At 35.7% G+C, this 19,744-nt stretch overlaps 2 protein-coding genes across 8 annotated transcripts in view; one reads left to right on the top strand and one right to left on the bottom strand.

The window, feature by feature from the left end:
• Positions 1-2,325: 2,325 nt before the first annotated feature.
• On the bottom strand, positions 2,326-11,146 carry LOC105432688 (serine/threonine-protein kinase DCLK2). 5 transcript variants are annotated; one of them, XM_011647608.2, is made up of 6 exons: positions 10,850-11,146; positions 8,947-9,999; positions 8,590-8,767; positions 8,190-8,483; positions 7,824-8,066; positions 2,326-7,153 (listed from the first exon to the last, which is right to left on the bottom strand). In XM_011647608.2, the coding sequence occupies exons 2-6, from the start codon at positions 9,996-9,998 to the stop codon at positions 5,570-5,572; spliced, it is 3,351 nt and encodes a 1,116-aa protein (XP_011645910.2). In that variant the 5' UTR covers position 9,999; positions 10,850-11,146; the 3' UTR covers positions 2,326-5,569. The 5 variants fall into 5 exon arrangements, with proteins under 5 accessions (XP_011645910.2, XP_011645913.2, XP_011645909.2 ...); XM_011647611.2 differs by having other exon boundaries at positions 2,326-7,150; positions 10,955-11,145; XM_011647607.2 differs by having other exon boundaries at positions 10,955-11,131.
• An 869-nt stretch (positions 11,147-12,015) lies between these two features.
• Positions 12,016-19,744, top strand: part of crb (cell polarity complex component crumbs) — a 29,281-nt gene continuing 21,552 nt past the window's right edge. For 2 of the 3 annotated variants that reach the window (XM_089083388.1, XM_011647612.2), the window contains exon 1: positions 12,016-12,305. In XM_089083388.1, coding sequence (XP_088939514.1) covers positions 12,281-12,305 — 25 coding nt within the window. In that variant the 5' untranslated portion in view covers positions 12,016-12,280. The remainder of the gene's footprint in view (positions 12,306-19,744) is intronic. The other variant, XM_011647613.2, reaches the window with a different exon arrangement.

Below are 19,744 nucleotides of genomic sequence, written 5' to 3'. Positions count from 1 at the left end.
GCAATACGCGCATATACAACGCGCCGAGTTAATATTTGAACACGAAAAATTGCCATTTTCACGCGCGGAATATCAAACGTTAGCTATAATTCCTTATTCGACGATAACATGTCTCGAATATAAACAATATACAATGAAAAAAACAATGTTTTCACCATGCCTCCGATTTTGTATTTCATTGTATTACATTGACAGTTTTGTATTTCATTATAGCCGCTCAATGTAACTTTTCAAGAACAGAAATTGTAGTTATTCAAAATCAATATATATTACCATACCAATAATTTACTTTTTATTTCAAAAGTAACGATCACGTGATTTTTAATTAACTGTCGTTCTGCAATTTGCGATATTTTATATCTACTAGACATAACAGGATCGAAGGAACGTAGACGTCCTTAAAAATCGCAAACTTGGTGAACATTGTAGATAATACATTAAAAGCTAATTATCATCACCGAAATATAAATTTGAAATCAGACTCACGTGACGAGAGCGCAGCTCCGTACCCCACGATGTGTCCCACGGGGGGAATCCCACGTTCAGTTGATATGTATCCCTACGTGGCTCCTGTAGTCACATAAAAAGCGCATTCTCACCGTGATATTCGCACTTGATTCGATTTTCACACTTGATATGTAAACGTTAACGTATTCGGGACGGAATCACGCGCCATGACATTCGAACTAACAGTGACGAGTGACGAGCGCCGACTGCGCCACGCGCCGCAGACCGTGGGACTCGCGAGAGGGGCAGGCGCGCGAGCTATGTTAGAGAGGAGGGGGGGGGGATGGTCCTCGCGAACCGCTACCTGTCGTCTCTCATCGCGGCACCCGAATTATGCCGAATAAATCCATTCCAGGAATCTGAATCTTCTCGAGCTCGCCGCGTTCGCGATACGGTCGTACATAAATATTGACAATAATAAACCTGTTCAGATCGCCATAGTAGTCGTTCCACCGTTGGTTCTGCCATTGTACGCCGATTCACTCGCTCGTCGCGAACCGATCGAAAAATTCTCGCGCGATTAATTACACTCGCGTGACTAATGCGCGGCGATATTTTGCGATCTCATCACGGCACAGCTCAGCGATCACTGCAACGCTGTATTCAGGACGGAAAAGCCAACGCGCGAAACGACGCGAACGTTGCGAGTATGAAGCGACGCCTCCTACACGCGATGCGTTTGTTTCGAATGTGCCGCCAACTTCACGTCGCTGCACATTCTAGCCATATTAAGAAAAATCTCGAAGATTAATTAGATCTTCACATCTTCAATGAAATTAATTAGACTTCCGCGACGCTAATAATTAATGATTGATTAATAATTAAGAATGAAAATACCAATAATGTGAGAACAATAGAATTGTATAACGGAATATGACGCACACATGTAGAGGGAGACATGTTCTCACACACACACACATATTACGATTATCGAAAAACGATACTATTCGCGATCGCGCGAGTTAATTAACACTCCGCATAATTGAACACGGCTCCGACTAGATATTCGTGACATCCAACGAATCGTGAGACCAATTTTTAACTCGAAAATTAAGAGAAAAAAATGTGATGTAATCACACACGTCCGAACTGTGAACGACTAGCGGGAACAGAGTCAGAAAGGAGAGGGGGGGGGAGAGGGGATAAGAAAAGGAACCAATAATAAAAAGGAAGATAACCGCTATGATCAAAATAAAAAACAAACTGCTTACGATACATGCAAAGTCTTTGTAATTACAAGAATATTATCTTATTGTTTATTCAAATATATGAAATATGAACAAGTCCTACCTAGTATAGATTTTAATATGATTTAATATGATAATATATCGATTTTAATAATATTTAATATTGTATATGACTAGTGACATAGTAGACATATTAATACACTAAACGCGTTTTAATACAACTATAATTTCAAAATATTTTAAATATATTTTTAATGTTTTTTATTACGATCAATAAAGTTGCAACAAAACAATGTACCAAATAATGAATTAAATATCTCATTAAAAAATTATAGTTACGTGTGTCATTTTGGTTTGATTAGCACATCAATTAGCAAAGAAATTAGCAGTTCAAATGACACTATTTCTATTAAATTTTAATTCTCGGATACGTTAATATGTTATAATTAATTAAAATTTTTAATATATAATTGAGCAGAATAATATTATAGGTCTTTAATTTTCAATAGTGGTGAATCAGGTAGGAAATATATACTTTTAAATATTTTATTAATATTTACCTATTATAACTTTATCGGTGATTTCGGATTAATGTAAATGGAATGGTGAAAGGAATGAAAGAGAGATGCGATGACCATGAAATTTCGTAATTATATTTTTCAATATAAGTATAATAAGTTTCGTGGCAGTACATTAAATAGTTGCGAGTGCATTTATGATAATGATGTGTGTTGCTTAATAATCTCGAATTGGAATAGTAATAAAATAACTTATAGTGTCTCGAATGTTACATAAACACCGAATCGATAAAATCGATTGTATAGAAAATGCGTATTGTAATTTATTCCCCTTAATATAAATTAAAAGTAAAAAGAAAGATAAAATTCGTGTAATTGTATTTTTAAATTCTGTGTAAATCAAAATTTCAAATAATTTAAATATTAATCCAAATCCAATAACCAAAATCATAACATCAAACAAAATTTTGAACATGTAATATTAATAATAACAATTATATTTCATACATTTAAATACGTTTCGCAAATTTCCTTTAATTATATCATCAGAATCAGGATTCAGCAAAACGTATTTTATGAATAATTTCATGAATATTTAGAACATTTTATTAATTATATTTGTACAATATTTTTAGGAGAATAAATATAAAATTAATGTCGTGAAGTGTTGCATCTTTCTTTTAATTCCATTCCTGTAAATCGCAAACGAAATAAATACAACTGATTTACAGATGGAAAATGGATTTGCATAATATCGATAAAACTTACTTTCATATAAATATCATATCTATATATATGTATATATTTATGTATAATATAATAATATATAAATAGCGCTAAAGTCACAATGTGCATCTTAATTTTTGGCGTAAATCACGTTTAAAACCTACAAACTACTGTAAATTGCGCGCAAACCTGTTATGCTTACTAGAATCGATATTAAGGGCAAAACGAAACGAAAACAAGAAACGAAAAAATAATTGTTATCGTTTATTAAATTCTAAAAGTTGGAATTCCGCGATGAAAAACGCGTGTAAAATGAATGACGAGCGAACGAATCACAGAACGACAATAGTTTCATTTTACGAGTAATTAAGCCTTACACACACGCCATTACGATTATGTACAAAATTTGTCGATGGACATCACGAGCGCGATTCAAAAATCGTCGGGGATTCGCTGCAGCGAAAGTGAGACTACGGCTTAACAACAGTCGAGCGACAAAAAGCGCGATGTTATGATTCTGACCATTCCTATATTTGATAAAGCTAAGTCAAGACTTGATCGAGTCTTATTATTTTACAGAACCTATCTTTCTGTTCTTTTTGAAATTTCCGAGTTCCAAAAATTCCACATTATACATGTATATTTTGTACTATGTTCTCTAATTTCGATATACATAGTTTAAAATTAAAAAATACTTTTGCGACTTTAATTTCGCTTCAATTCACAGAATAAAAAAAAAAAGAAAAAAGAAAAAAAACAAAAAAAATAAATATATACTTCACAATATGATAAAAAATATAAAAAAAAAACAATCTCTCTCTCTCTCTCTCTGTTCTATTTAAAGTAAATAGTTTTTAATAATTAAATAATTGCATGCACTTAAAATTAATATATTATTAGCATTCTTTTTTTAGTTTTTTTCGAAATAATTGTTAACTAATTTGATGAATGCATTTCTAAATTTACATAGAAGCATTTTTTTCTTTAATAGTCTCACTCAGTTCTTGTCTTCACCTTATCAATATCTACAAAAATAATTTTAATAATAATTATTTTTCATTTTCTGTAGCACACGCACTCTTTCGTTAATTTCCCAATGTCATATCTTATTGCTAGTACAACGCGATTTCTTTACAAAAATAATTATCTTCTCGCCTTTCCTTGAGTAAATTTAACGTGCATTACGCTTATACAGCATCTCAAAATCGCTCAATTCGTCGCCCTTTGTCTTTCGTTGCAAACACAGTTTTGCGTTAATAATACCAATTACTAATTACTAATCGCTTGAAAATGAAGCTTAGTCTTTCTAGCAATTACATTCTCTATCTCTTAACCCTTTCGATCCTACATTGCACTCTTTAAAAAACTTCAGCACATATTCCACTTAAAATCGCATTTATATTTAAATTTCCTTTAATTTAAAACGAGACATACAAATATTAGTATAATCAAAGAACCATGAGATTAATTTTCACGTTAACATCCTGCTTTCTTTTTCACGTCATGAAACCAAAAGAGTTGATTAAATACTTCATTTCTATTTGCGTTTTACCTACAGCTAAACTTACATAGACATCTGATATAAAATAACCTACTTAAATGCATTTGGCATGTTTTGTTCTTAATTTCAAGCTCGTCCATTTCAATCTCTATTATCGTCATTATTCACTACTGTCTCTGCTACTGACATACTCAGTTTCAATCTCGGACGATTAAGGACTCATTGATTAGCATATCATCATTGGTTAGCACTATCGCGCGAGATTAATTATTATTCTTAATCTAGCTAAGAGGATATCTAAAGGACGAATTTCAATCGGGATTTTAATAATTTTAAATTCTCCAGATTAACTCTAAAAGTTAATACTGGTAAGTATAATTTTGCAGATATGAATTTGGTTTTCTCTTATTAAAAATCTTTTGCACTTTGAGATTATATATCCGTCTTTGGTCTTTCTCAGCTATTCAATCTTCAACAATGAAAATCGTATGGAAAAATCCGTAATTAAAAAAAAATTTTGCATTATTTTATATTTTTTTTTGAACAGCATGAAAAGTATTATACTACTATATTTTTTTACGATATCTTTACAATCATATTTCAACTCTATTAATAAAATGGTTGAAAAAAATTTAATCTCTTTGTATATGTAATATGTTGCATATATAATTAATAATAAACGATAATAACATTGTTTTTATTGTAACTGAATTGTAAACTTTCGAAAAAAAAAATTATACATTGTCACAGCTATAATACTTTTCATTAGCGTTCATTACTCTAAATCTGAAGATCCAAAATCTAAGCATGAGATCGTTTTTTCCTTCACAAAAAATATTTAGTATCACTCCATCTATTCCTTCATAGTTTCAATTTGATAGAAATGACGCGAAACTTTTCTTTACGCATGTACATCGTTAAGACAGTTTTCAATTTCAATGCACGCTGTTTCAATCGTCGTATACTCAAAGTGTCAATCAGCTTAACTGCAATTTCTAATAATGCCATAATTGCGTCATTCTTAAAACGCTTAGACTTTGGATTTCGTCGCTCTGATGCGGATTAACCGCATGTCAATAATTAAACGTCCACATCTTCAGCATATCACCTTAACTTTTTGTCACTTATTATCACTTTGTCCTGGTTACATTTAATACGCCGCTTGGTCTCACATAAACATTCTGCCTATTGGATTTGCTTCTGCTGGCAATCGTTGAAGCATCAATCACTGATCTCCGACTTTTATCTACCCTCTCTATTCTTTCTATCTCCTCCTCGTCCTTTCCTTTGCTTATTTCAGACTTCTGAGCGCGACCTGTTGACTTGTACGTAATCCTTCCAGTTTTTATCTCGTTTTCATACGTCTTTCTCAACGGCTGTGGTGTATAGTACAGGCTGAATCGCTTTGTCCTCGCCACTGACTTTTGCCTCACCTCGTCGCGCAACTCATCCGTCGAATTGAACTTCCGCGTTGTAACTTTATCACCACCAACACTAACCTCTTCGGGTAATCTTTTTGTTGCGCATGGAGAAAAGCAGCTATATCTTTTGCTCTTGGTATTTCTAGAATCTATCTGACTCTTTTTATTAACATACCTTTCATGACGCAACTTCACCGGTTCGTTTTTCGCGTATTTCACTTCTTGAATCTTGTTAAATGGACTATTACAATTCTTTTTGTCGGATTGATTGTCCAATTTAGGTGATCTTGATGTATTCAGTACAGCTATTCGGGTCTGTAATATTCTCGCAGGAGATTTATTCTGATTCTGATTGTTTGCAAGCTTCGAAGAAATTTGCGAGGAACGATCTGTGAGACAGTTGTTCCAATTTGTGTATCGGAAGCTTACATTCTCAAAACTATCGGTCGACTCCATGCTTTGAGTTGAGCTTGATTTTTGGCCGCGTGCCAGTCGTGCGAATTGAATGTTTACAAAGCTGTCGGAAGTTTCGATATCGTTACCGGTAGAACTGTCGCCAGTCAAGCTATCGCTCGATGTTGATGCGATCGCATTGCTATTGCGAAAATCGTCGTTGTTAAATCTCTCGCTTTCGCAATTCGTTTCATATAAATTCTTCCAGTTGCATTTATTTGGCCGGCTTATAGTGATGGATTTATCCGTCGACTTTGTTTCACAATTCGAATGAAGATATTTTGGCTCTTTCGGTGAATTTCCATTTTTTTGATCACGTTCATGATTTTTAGAAATTGTGACTGCCTTTTCGGTGATTTCCTCGCAACGAATCGGTGAATTACTGCGATAATAACATGTATTCAAATTCTCTGGAATGCTGTTGAGCGATGAAGTTGCGCTTCTTGATTTAAGACGGCGTCGTGGCATTCGGTTATCGTTCAGATTATCTATTAAGTCGTGCATCGATCGGCTCAGACTATTAATATCTTTCAGACAATCAGAACTAAGAAATACCAGATCATCTTCGTTGCTGTTACCATTGGCGAAATCGACTTCATCATGATCCTCATCCGATTTCCTCCGGCCATCGATAAACTCGGGTGCGTCGCGACGATCAATGTCATTCTTCCATTCAGCTGTTGTCTCGATGTTATCGTTCTGCCGTTGACTACGTTGTTTGTTAAAATCGAACTCAAAGGTGGCCAATCTTATCGGCTTACGCTGCTGATCCCGGTATTGCTCCGTCGGTGCGTCGGTGGCTGTTGCTGTTGCGGTCTGCTCGCCTCCTAGAAAGCTCTGCTGATATACAGAGGCGGGGCAAAAGAAAAGAAAAAGCACTGCTACAGATACAGCAAACCACTACAAAAGCTTTCTTAGTTTGTGTACGAGGTAAAGCATAAGGGAAAAGCAGATTTTCAATCACACCACGCTCGTAACATGGAAATTTTATCCAGCGCGTGAAATAAAGAATCAAAATAACAAAGAATTATTATTTCTAAAATAACATTTCTATAGATATATGTATATATTTATAACATGTATAATCTTTGTCTTTATATCTATAGCTTAATAAAAAAATAAATATTCATAAATTATAAAATAAATTCTATAATTTATGAATATTTTTATAAAATCATAAATATAAAATTCTTTATAGGTTAATGACAAAATTAAATAAACTAAAAATTCTTTCGTTGATAAAATTCATTACTGAAATTCCAGTTACATTTATAGACCCACTGAACTCTTTTTCCGTGTAGCGTGACGTGGTGAGCCGATGGGAACTGAAGGAATTGTGCCCAAAATAATAAATGCGATAGCGAATGTGTTGAATAGCCGAGAACCATCCGATACTAATCTCATCTTGTGTTACTGTGAGAGAGTGAGAGAGGGATTTTAAGCCATGCGGGTGCGCGGTGATTCTAACTTGTGAAATACAATAACAACGTTGTATGCCAGTGACAGTTACCGTGAGCCACGGATGATCCAGCACATCCTCTGCACTGAAACGAAGTTCTGGCTGTGCTTGCAGCATGTTCGAGATAAGTTGCTTCGCGGAATCCGATATTGTGTCCCAGTACGGTGATGTGAATTCGTACTGACCGCTCAAGATACGTTCAAATAACTCTTCTTGTTCATTATCTAACGATACAAATGGCGGAAAGCCGCATAAAAGAATGTATAGAATTACTCCAGCTGCCCATACATCGATCTAAAAAAAAATTTATAAAATTTATAAATATATATAATAAATATATATTTCTTAAATAAGTATATATTTCTTAAGAAAGTACAAGAAACATGAGTAAAAATTCACTATAATAAATCGATATACCTTTAAACCATATCCGGTTTCAGCAAGAATTTCTGGTGCCACATAAGTGGGCGTACCACAGACTGTATATAAGGGTTCTCGCACTACTTGTGCAAGTCCGAAATCACCGAGTTTCAAACACCTAACGTGACTGCCGTCCATCTCAACTAGGAGATTTTCCGGCTTGACATCGCGATGCACGATATGATGTGAATGCAAGTAGGCCAAGGCAGAAGTCAAGTGACTAATCATTACACTTGCCTCTGCCTCGGAGAATTTCGTCGCAGCTGCGATTGCGTCAAACAAATCTCCACCCTGAACAGTAAACAAACATACTTTCAATTACCAGTTTAACAAAATGAAAAATGAATAATCAATTGAATTTAAACATTATCAATTTCTTTTAATTTTAATAATGCACCTTGACAAGTTCCATAACTAAGAATAATTGATCAGCAGTCTCTTGTTCCGCGATCAAGCTGATTATGTTAGGATGACAAACTTGTCTCAGTATTGCTACCTCACTTGCTAACATTGTCTCCTTGCCCTGACACTTGTACTTATCCACAATTTTCATAGCGTATTCAGTACCGCTAGATCTAAAATATTGTTAAGATTTGACGTCAGATTTTTTAAATTAAGTATTCAAAAAAAACATCTATAATTAAATAAATTATGATATATCGTATTACATTTGATGCTAAATATAAATCTCTTTTTGCATAAAAATACTAAATTTTTTTATTTCATTAACTTTTTCATGCTTTAAAATACTCACTTGTGAGTACAATGCCTAACGACGGCGAAATTTCCATCTCCAATTATATGTCCCACAGTGTAATGCAACCTCAAAGGTTGTGGCAGTATCAAAGATGACGGACTAGGAGTCCTAACTTGTGGCGTAGTAAGTGTCTTTTTGCCAGACTTTCTCGGCATTCGTGGCATTGGCCCACTTTGTCGTTTAGAATTCCATGGACATCGTCGAAAGCTCTGCACACATTTACTTTCTTCAAAATCTAGTTCAAAATCTTCTTGTACAGATTTTTCCGGGCCATATGCCACAAAGATGTCATCGTTTTCGAAGAATTGTTCAAGCGATGTTATTTGTTGACCCGATAGCGTGTATACCTTTCTTACTGCCCCAGTATCGAGTTTCACTGCTTCTGTGATCGCTTCCATAGCGTGTTCGAGACTTGGTGCATTGCGCTTGTTTAACAACAATCGCACTACCTTACGCGGCTTGGTACCGTGGCGGATCAACGTCACGATGCGCGCTTTTACGCACAGCGGAATGGCGCTGGTCTGCCTACCGGTACCACTGCCTCCACTGCTGGCCGCTGGCGATTGCGGTAGCCCAGACAGTGAGCTTCCTCGGCGGACTTTGGATGCTGAATATTCAACCTTCTTGAAGATCTCACCCTGACCAGATACTACATAACATTTGCCATCCTCTAGATCACTAACACTCTGAACCTTACGGCCATCCATAGTATAAATCGCTCGAACACCATTCGGTAGAGTTACACTCGATACCAGGGCACGTGTCAGATCGGTCGCAAGGCTATCGAAACTACGATATCTTTCAGGCGTCACTGCCATCACTACGCCCGTATAATATTTGTCTCCATTACGGAAGAATCGAACTCTCTTAGCCTTTTTAGTTGGAGGTGTTCTAAGAACATTTAAAGTGTGTCGCGACGTGATATCCAATATCCTCTCATCCAGACTGACTAAGGTGGACGAATTGAGATCACCACCGCTGCCACCACCCGCCGAGAAGTTGCCATCGCTGGATGGTGAGGCACCTTGACTCAATGGTTCCTCCATCATCCTAGAAGAAAATATAATTTTTACAAATAAAACAGATGAATATTACTTTATATTTTGAATGATATATGTAAAATATTAGCTATTCTATTATAGCTATGCTTATTTTATTGAAACAGTTGTCATCTTTTACATACATATGCAACAACACTTCTAATCGATTTTACATCTATTATATATAATTAATATCTTTCAACAAACACTCACATGTTGTTCCTAATTGTATATATATATATATATATATATATATATATATATATATATACAATAGGGTATATATATATATATATATATATACAACAGAAAGAAAAAATTAAACAGAAAGAAAAAATAATTGCCACGCAGGAATAGACTCAAAGAAAATTCAGATATTAGCATACAGAGAATGACATCTTTGAAAAAAATATATAAGTTTATAGTTATCTTACGTCCTCCAGTTATACTTAATTTTCCAATTATAATTCCATTTATAAACACACCGTCTAGTACAATGAGACTATAAAAGTCAGATTCAAGCTAGGTTCTTATCTGCCATACCGCATCCTACCGCAAACACAAACTTCACCTGGAGATTATCGCAGACTCCGCTGCTGATAAATCAGACAGTTCCCCGGAATGGCATTCCAGCCTTTTTTACCCCCATCATCAGCGATAGCATGAGTCATGCTTTAGAAAGTGCACTTGACAGATGCAGCGGGAACGGAAATTCTACTGGGCGATCGTGAAATCGTTACCAGCTGCCATGAACGGCAGCTCACCGAACGTTAATTCGCGCCTAATTATTTGAGATTGATATCGGGGTACGAGGGTAGAATAGACAAGGATAAGAATGCTCCAGTGCGAATGCACTTAACCTGCTCTTGCTCGCCGCCGATCCGTTAACGGACGCCGTTTCATCGACGACCTCGAAGCACGGCAATGCACGCAACGAGCGTGCGTATATCCACCCTGTCACTCACCTGCTCGTAGACCGAGCAGAACGTGGTCGATCGTCTCGGTGACACGGGACGGTGAAGTCGGTTGACACACGCGCGAGATAAGTTAAGCGTGAATCACCACCAGCGAGCTGACATTTTCGCGGCGGCAACTTAGGTGGCCACCCACAGGAACTGGCAGACGGCAGGCACTGGCAGAAACTCCAGTTCGACTGCACTTTTTACACTTTTTACCTTCACTCTCACTCGCTCTTTCTTTTTTCCATTGAGCCACATATATAGCTATCTCATCTTTACGTAGGAGACGCAAGAGAGTACCGTATAGCACGGAGAGGAAGGTGCAGATAAAACGATAAAGTCACGTGTGCGCAAGCGCAACAAGCGCGGCGCTCTCACAATCGGTGTCTACACTCATGTCATGAAAAACTTTAAATGTTTATTTAAAACTTTATAATGATTACTTAAATAATTTTTTATAAGAATACTTCATTATTATATTCGAACGAATAAATATATTAATGATGAATAAAAAAGTATTAAAGTCATAATTACGAAAATTTGTAATTTGTAAAGTGTAAAATAATTACGAAAATTTATAAAATTCAATTAAATTTTTGTAATATTTTAAATTAAAAAACATGTACATATTTTTGACCTTTTTGATTTTTTTATAGACTGAAAATACAATGAGAATAAATAAATACATGTATGACGCCTGTTAGGAGCGATTTGATGTAAATGTATATATAAATTTAAACAAATTTATTCTCGAGTGAATAAAATTTGGCGTTTGATAACATTTGATGAGGGAGATTTTTACTCTTTGTATTTGCGACAAAATTGAATTAAACGAAATGATAGTATTATTACAAATGTTTATGATTAAAAGAATCGCTTTTTCGCTTCTTCTTTCGTACCTGGCGCGCAGGCAAACGTAACGCACAGGTAACCGTGGTAGGTAAGCGTGGTCACCAGGTAACAGCGATCCTCAAGTACCGTGAAGGAGAGAGGGGCCGAGGACGCAGGTCGAGCGTGGTGGCGGCGTTCTCCGTCACCACCAGTCACCACCGCCGTCGCCTCTGCTGCCGCCGTCGCGACATCGGTCTGGCAGTCTCGTTCGGCGGGCATTCGTCGTCAGTCGAAGCTGGTGCGCGCGCGGGTGCGGAGGTGAGAGTGTGGAGACCAGAAAGAGGAGAACTCATCTCGAAGCGGGAAGTTATTTTTCCACGGCGTGCGGGAAAGTGCGAGCGGGAAAAATATAAGCGGAAGGAAGAGGGGCAGAATGTTGAGTGCGTGAGAGGGTGAGAAGAAAGCGAAAAAGGAGCCGAAAAAAAGATTCGGAGCCGGAAAATGCGGTCGCGACACGTCGTGGCAGGTGAGTCAGGTCCCCCCCCCCCCCCCTCCCCACCTCTTCCCTTGTGCTGCGGCTGCGACCGCGGTCGCGGTCGCCATCGTTCCGTGCGAGCGTCGCGGGCCCCAACAGCGTCCAGACGTGAATTATATATTTTGTTAAAGATACTTGAAATTGTTTCAATCAGCGCCGATCCGCGATCGTGGTCTTTATAATGGATGAGAACGAAAATTAAATCGAAAATATTATCAACGAATTAATGTGTAGCGATTTTTACTTAGTTACGATTCATGATGGATCTGGAATAACGCGATGTAAGCGATGATCTATAGCTGACTCACGAGAGATCCTGATTTTCAGTATGGAACTATGGTAAATCAAGAAAATTCGATATATATTATTCTATTACATATATTAATAAATTAATTGCATAGGTATGTAACATAATTGTATATATAATTTTATATATATAATTATATATAATTTATATATTAGTGAGGGTTTATATATAACATATTCTAGTTGACGAAAATTATTGCTCTAACATTCTCTTTATAAACTTGTAAACAATAAAACGAGAATTGTCGTCAAAAATATTTAGACGTTTAGTGATCGTACGATCGTTTCGCCAGGTGATTTAGGGAGAAATTCGAGAATGAGACAGTTGTGACAATAGGGGAACTTTACCCTTAAAATATTCTATACACCTAACCGCCTACCTGACATACTATTATTATGAGAATAGAGTCGTTACGCTCCAAAGAGATTGGCATTTCGACTGTAGTCACATCACAGAAACTTCTGGCAATGGACATTGTATAACGATAACTTATCCGCGATGCGAGAATAAGTGTCAATGCCAAAGACATCATTCAAGAAAACAAAGATTTGCAATAATTATTTTTCTAAGAAAATAAAAATTGAATCGAGATTTAAAATCAATCATCTTATATAAAGTTAGTACATATAGAATTAAAAACAAAGAAATAAAAAGGAGAGGAAAAAGAGAACAGTAAGATTAAAGATTACAATTAATTTTAAAATTTGAAAAATAGAAATGAAAACAAAAACTTTTACTTTTAATTTACAGGTTTATAAACTTTATATATTGCCTCTTTGAAAACTCAAGGCTCGCAAATTATCAGCAATCTATTTTGCTGTTTTGCTAGTTTGTTCAACTAGATTTAAACATATCGACTTTGTAACTGTTCTCTGTAAGCACGCAACAATGATAACGAGACAGAGCACGCTGAATCTATTGAAATCTCCCGTGAGTGAGTTCAATACCAGATACTAGAACGAGGAAAACTCTCTCTTAGCAGTTTAGGATTAAATTTTGATTCTCTCTCTTCACTTGCATAGCGTTAATTTCTACAACATTATTACGTATGTAAATCGAATTTAAGTTTGTTAGTTTTGATTATTAGCTTTCGAATTATTTAATATCGTATTTAATTTTTCAACAACACAAAGACATTCTCTAAATTTTTCGAGCGCTGTTATTTAACAACCCATTATATGATACATCCAAAGGAAATAATTGACATTTATGCGGCAAGGTAATTATAGCAGTGCCAAATGAGAGAATTATAACATTACGTGGATAATGAAATTTTCTAACGAGCGCATTAAATCAGTTGGACGTTCTCTTTTCTCTGTATCGTACGTGACAATGAAAAATTCCGATTGCGTGCGATGCACGTATTAATCGATATCGCTTGGTGCAACAAACCCGATACATTCGCGAAAAGTGGAACGATTCAGCAATCGAAAGCAAAAGTGACTTAAATCATTTCTATCACTTTGCTACTATATATTTATTTTTTAAAAGGAAATAGCTCAAATAAATTAATATTTTTAATAAAAACTATAAAAATTCAAATTAAACATTTAATAATATTTAAAATATATTTTAAATATAATCGATCAGTGTATGTAACCGTTACAAAATAATTATTATTATTTGTATTCGATATCTCACTGTTAACCAACTTTGACTGCTTTATTGTTAAAACATGGCATTATTCTGAATTGTGTACATGCAAATTACGATGATAAAATTTATAAAATTGTTAACGAATAGCAAACGATTAGGAATTCAATTAAACGAAAGAAACAAAGTAATTAACTATTAGTAATTGTGCCATCTGATCCTTGAAAAAAATGACGTAGCTACGATAAAATCTTAATGACTTTATTATCGAGTGGGAAAGCATATTTCTTCACGTTTAATATACCTGATTTTTTTTCTAATCTTATATTAGATTTTATTTTTATTTTTATTTATTTTATTTTATTATTTCAAAAACGTTTAATCAATAAATTAACGTTTACTATTTATAGTTAATATTAAAATTATTTCTACGCGCTTTTTTGATTAAAATTTTAAACTATACACAATTTCTTTACAAGTATATATGAAATAATTATTTTAAATTACATTACATTTCTAAAAAATATACAGATGTTGATTCTCTAAGAATGTTTTTGTAGAATTCGATAGAATTCTCTAATAGAAATGCATTTTTAAAAGAAAACAATATTCAGGAATGCTGTGTTTCAACGTTCGGAATATCCAGACGATTTTTCCACACCTTTGACAATAGCGCGACTTTTCTTTGAAAATCTCTCGGAATTCCCATTTACGAATTAGAAGAGAGAGATGAAGAAAAAAAGAATGCCTCTTTTCTATAATATTATATAAAATTTTTACGGAGGCACGCAATTGCTGATGCAAATGAGACGTTTTTCTCAGGAGGAATAAAAGAGGTCCGTGGAATAATTCACAGGCTGGCTATCTTCCTGCGAGTGAGCTTCCGCTTTTATGCGCATCTTTCCGGTCACGTAAAAGCGCGCATTGACCGCGCACGAAGCAGGCGCTCTTTCGTATATAACGGTATAAACTTTTACCTCTTCGGGATCACCGGTGTGGATCAGTGACCGACCCGAGAGCCACTATGATGACCCGTAAAATCATCGTTCCCAGACGACAATTGTCAGAAAATGAATATTGCGCTAAATAGCAAACGGTACAGCAAAGATCAATTATCTATTCTCTTGGCGAGAATCTTCAGAAATGAATAGTCTCATTATAGTTTGTAGTCTTTTTTATAGCTCGATTTTTACTCCTTTTACTTATTCATATATTCAAGAAGATAATATATATCCATTTAATGATCAACTTTTTGTGAAGTTTGTGAAGTTTTCTTAGATCTCGGGAAAATAATCTTTTTGATTATTATTATTATTAAATTTCAAAACTACGTATATTTCATAATTCTCTCGTAGCACATCTCATGCGAATGGAATTTTCACGTTTGCTGACTTCTCGTCGTAGAGACATCGTCTGACTTTCCAGAACTGTGAAGGCCCGTCAGACTCGAGAAAATTTCCTTTGTCCGTTTCATGAAAGATGCTTTAGACCAGGGCGACAAACGACTTATCGCGGTCCAGGAATTTCTGTGCATCTCACAATCATGCCATAGCCGAGTATTCCTTTCGTATGGAAATAAGATGACGTGCATTTAGATAAGCGACTACTTGTGTAAAAGTATCAACCATCCGATGTGAGTCATCCCAATTTTTCGAACAATATATGTTTCATAAAGAAAAAAATATTCAATTCTCTTCAAATCTTTATGTATATCATACATTTAAATAAGATTTTATTATAGCATAAATAACAGAGATATATTCCTTTTTTATAACACTAAATTATTTTAACTTAATTCTCTCTTTCGCATGCACATGATAAATAATAAATTTATTATTAAAGATTTTTATAAACACTTGAAATATTTGTTGAAGAAAAGATTTCCAAACGATCAAGGTGCTTTTTCAAGATCCTTTAAGATATTATTCAAAAGAACCTTTCAAAGATTTTCAGTTTTGAACATGTAAAGTAATTTGAAACTTTGTTGCTAACAACTAAATTGCTAACAAACTTTCGAAAGAGGGCATCGGACGCCCATTATTAATCGCAGATGAAGTTTCCAGGCTTTGTTACGCGACACGATATCGATAGTCACGCTGGAAGAGGTCGACAGTTTCACGAACAGACGTCGTTTTCTCTCTGAAAAAGCATTTAACGGAACGTCATCTCGCGCGAGAGCGGAGGCGTGTGCGCGTATGTGACGCAATTGTTCCACGTGTCGCCTGTCAATTTATATCGAGCATGCCAGCACTCGACGCGACGCCTCGTCGTTGCGAATAATTTCGCGAATAATTCGCTGCGGACGCAGCGAAATATTTCGAGTGTAATAAACTCGTTTCTGCCGCAGGCGTACTTGTCGTACTCTATGCTTTTTATTGCATTTTATATTTTTAAGAGGACCTTGCGAACACGAGAGCTCTGAAAGCTTTTACACGAGCTTATCATTCACGTTTGATAAAGACATTTTTAATACAATTGATACGATAAAATTCTCGACGTAACAAAACGTTCTGTTTAATATATCACTGTATTGTAATTTTGTGTAATAACAATTATTTTATACACATAACACAATCTAATTTATGTTACAGTTCTTCTTTTTATAGTAATATCTATCCGTCTTATTAGTTAAGATGAGTTAAGAATAATTTGGATTGTTTGGCGCATATTTTCTTCTTTATGCATATACTTATATTTATATACTTTCTATTTACGTATACATGTATTTCTAACATTTTGTCTATACGTTTTTTAATTTGTTGATATAGTACGCATATCGAAAAATTTCGACAATCCAGAACCGTGGAAAAGAGAACGTTTCTATTTGAATGACCGCGAAAGCGCACTCGTGGGATGTCGCAGCGGAAAAACGCAACGAATCAAACGAAAGTTGCATCCGCACGATACCGGCGTTAAATTACAGAACCGGCTCGGTGTGGCGTAATATTAAGCTCCGTTCGCTCGCGCGAAATTCGAATGCGAAAAATAAATTCCGATGCACCTTCCGATTCGTCGGTAAATTCGAATAAAATGCGCTGTCGTTTCACAGAACGATTCGTTAGAAAATAATTCTTAATTGTTGCAATATTTATGTTTGCAATTTCTGAAAATGTACTCTAAAAATTAGGTTCTAATTATGAATAACGGTCCAATTGTATTTTTATGTCTAAGGAAATTAATTATAAGAATCAAGAATTACCTTAAACCAAATGACTTTCAATTAAAATAAACTATCTGAAAAAAATATAATGTTGAAGAATGAATGTTAAAAGTTAAGAATAAAAAATCTTTTGATCTTGCCGTGAATTCTGTTCTTTAACCGGGGGTAGCATAAATGAATAGGACCTTCTAAGATGACAATTGTAAGAAGCGACATGTGGTCTCAATGAGTGGCGCCAGACCCTTATTCGGTATTTTCCCACAGGAAGAGATATTTCACAGGTCCCAAAGACTCACGCTAGAATGTCTAATTTTGACAATTAACAGACATCTTTTGGTTCCTAACTCGAATTTCATGTATTTAAACTGTTGAATAACGCGACAAAAAAGGCATTTTACGCCTAGATAAGGGCCTATATCAAAAACATTGATCAGTTAATCGGTCTTTTATCTTTGATAGTGAATTAACGATAGATCTAGAGCAGCCTGATAATTGTACTTCAATGATTGCCGAGTAAATTAATAATTTTCAAGATACTAATTTGTCGCTTCTCATTATTGTTTTTTAAATGTAGGAAATTAATGTGTTATATAAAATGTATACTTTATATATAATGTTTAAAGATTATCGAGTAAACTCTTTGAATCGCAATAATGAAACAATAATACTTAGAAAGCAGTCTCTCCCGCAAATATTGTCATATGTTTCATAACACAGCTGAATTATCAGTGATTAATGTAATTCACGCGTGATAATTCTTTCGTTTTTTGATACGCAGCATAAGCACGAATATTTCTGTGTTATATATAAAATAAATTTTAAAAAATGTGTGTGTGTGTGTGTGTGTGTGTGTGTGTGTGTGTGTGTACGTGCGCGCGTGTACGTGTTTTCCGTCGATGTTACGCGGCGACTCGACGCGTAAAATTGCGTAAAACTCGATGGCAATTGCGACTCGTCGCCGTCGTCCGCTCGTTTATTCCTCCTTGCTCCGAGGTCTTCGTCAGTAATAAGAAGTAAGTGGAATCGATTTTATCGGAATCGGGTCCGAGTCCGCTGCTATCCGTTGATATCACACATCCCGTGTGTCTCATCCTCACGGACCAGTTTGAGAAGGAAATCTCGCGCGGAAGAGAAAGAGCGATAACGATGACCGACGCGGTTGCAATTTATCGTTGGTATATACGTTTTCGAGACCGACGACTGTCGCGATCCGCAACAAAAGTCGTCTTTGCAGCGCAACGCCATGGGGATGGCGAGGATCGCGAAAAGAGAAATACGCGCTGGCCGTGGAATGCCGCGGCGGTTGTAGGTACGCTCGTTCCACATGAGCCCCCGATACGGCGCGGAATCGCGTTTACGATCGGCGGCACATATACGTATGATAAGCGAAATCGCGCCGCGCCGGTTCGCTAAATCGCGTTTCAACATTTCATGCCAATTACGAAGATTCGTAAGGGGAAGTATCTCGTTGGAAATCGTTAGATCGACGTGAGATATCCGTGCGGAGGAAGCGAGATAAATGATGATTGATGGCGACAATAGAATTAATATATATATATATATGCTCGATCTAGGATCCGAAGGATCGTCTAGAGGGTCCAGGAGCTGGAATACGAAATCGACTACGTTCGAATCGTTTTGTTCAGATCAAAAATAGTAGAGAAAATTAATCTTTTAATTTATAAGATTATTTTTACTGGTATTAAGAATAATTTTCTAAATTTCTGCCAATAAAAACTGCAAGAAAGAATTTTAATGCATAAAGACTTGAAATGCCTCTTGTATATCTCATTTGTTTTCTTAATTTTTTTACTTATCGTGAAATAATTAGAACTTACAAGGAATAAGTAAATTGGAAATACAATCGATATTTAATGAAGGAGTTTCCGTGATGTGATGCAAATGATGTTAGTAAGGTTTATCTCCACTGAATGGCTTCCTGCGGGAGATCGATTTAGATTGAGAATTGTCAGCGGCTTGAATAGCTAAAGGATGGTGAACACATCGACATGCTAATTAACGTTGAATCTTGATAGCTCGAGATATGAAAGGAACCTCGACGACCGAATTGACTTCCGTTTATTCCGGGTATAATCCTCGGGGCTTGACGTAAATCGGGATCGGGATTTGCATCAGAAATAATACGTCTGATTCGACCGGATCTAGTTTCGACGAACGCGATTATACATATTTAATGCGACCGCAAATTTTATCGCGCGGATATCGTGCATAAGTGGCTATATCGGAAACATTCCCTCTTCATCTCTCGCGACATCCGTGAAATAATGTATATTGCTTCATGCAATTCTGTAAAGTACAGTGTAGATAAAGAAGTTTACGGAAATTAGGTAACGCTTATTAAGGTAATCA

The sequence above is a fragment of the Pogonomyrmex barbatus genome, unplaced genomic scaffold, assembly GCF_055798465.1.
Source record: "Pogonomyrmex barbatus isolate J1 unplaced genomic scaffold, ASM5579846v1 scaffold7, whole genome shotgun sequence".
Taxonomy (NCBI): Eukaryota; Metazoa; Arthropoda; class Insecta; order Hymenoptera; family Formicidae; genus Pogonomyrmex; species Pogonomyrmex barbatus.
The sequence above is the reverse complement of the archived record's forward strand: the minus strand, read 5'-3'. Positions and strand labels throughout refer to the sequence as shown.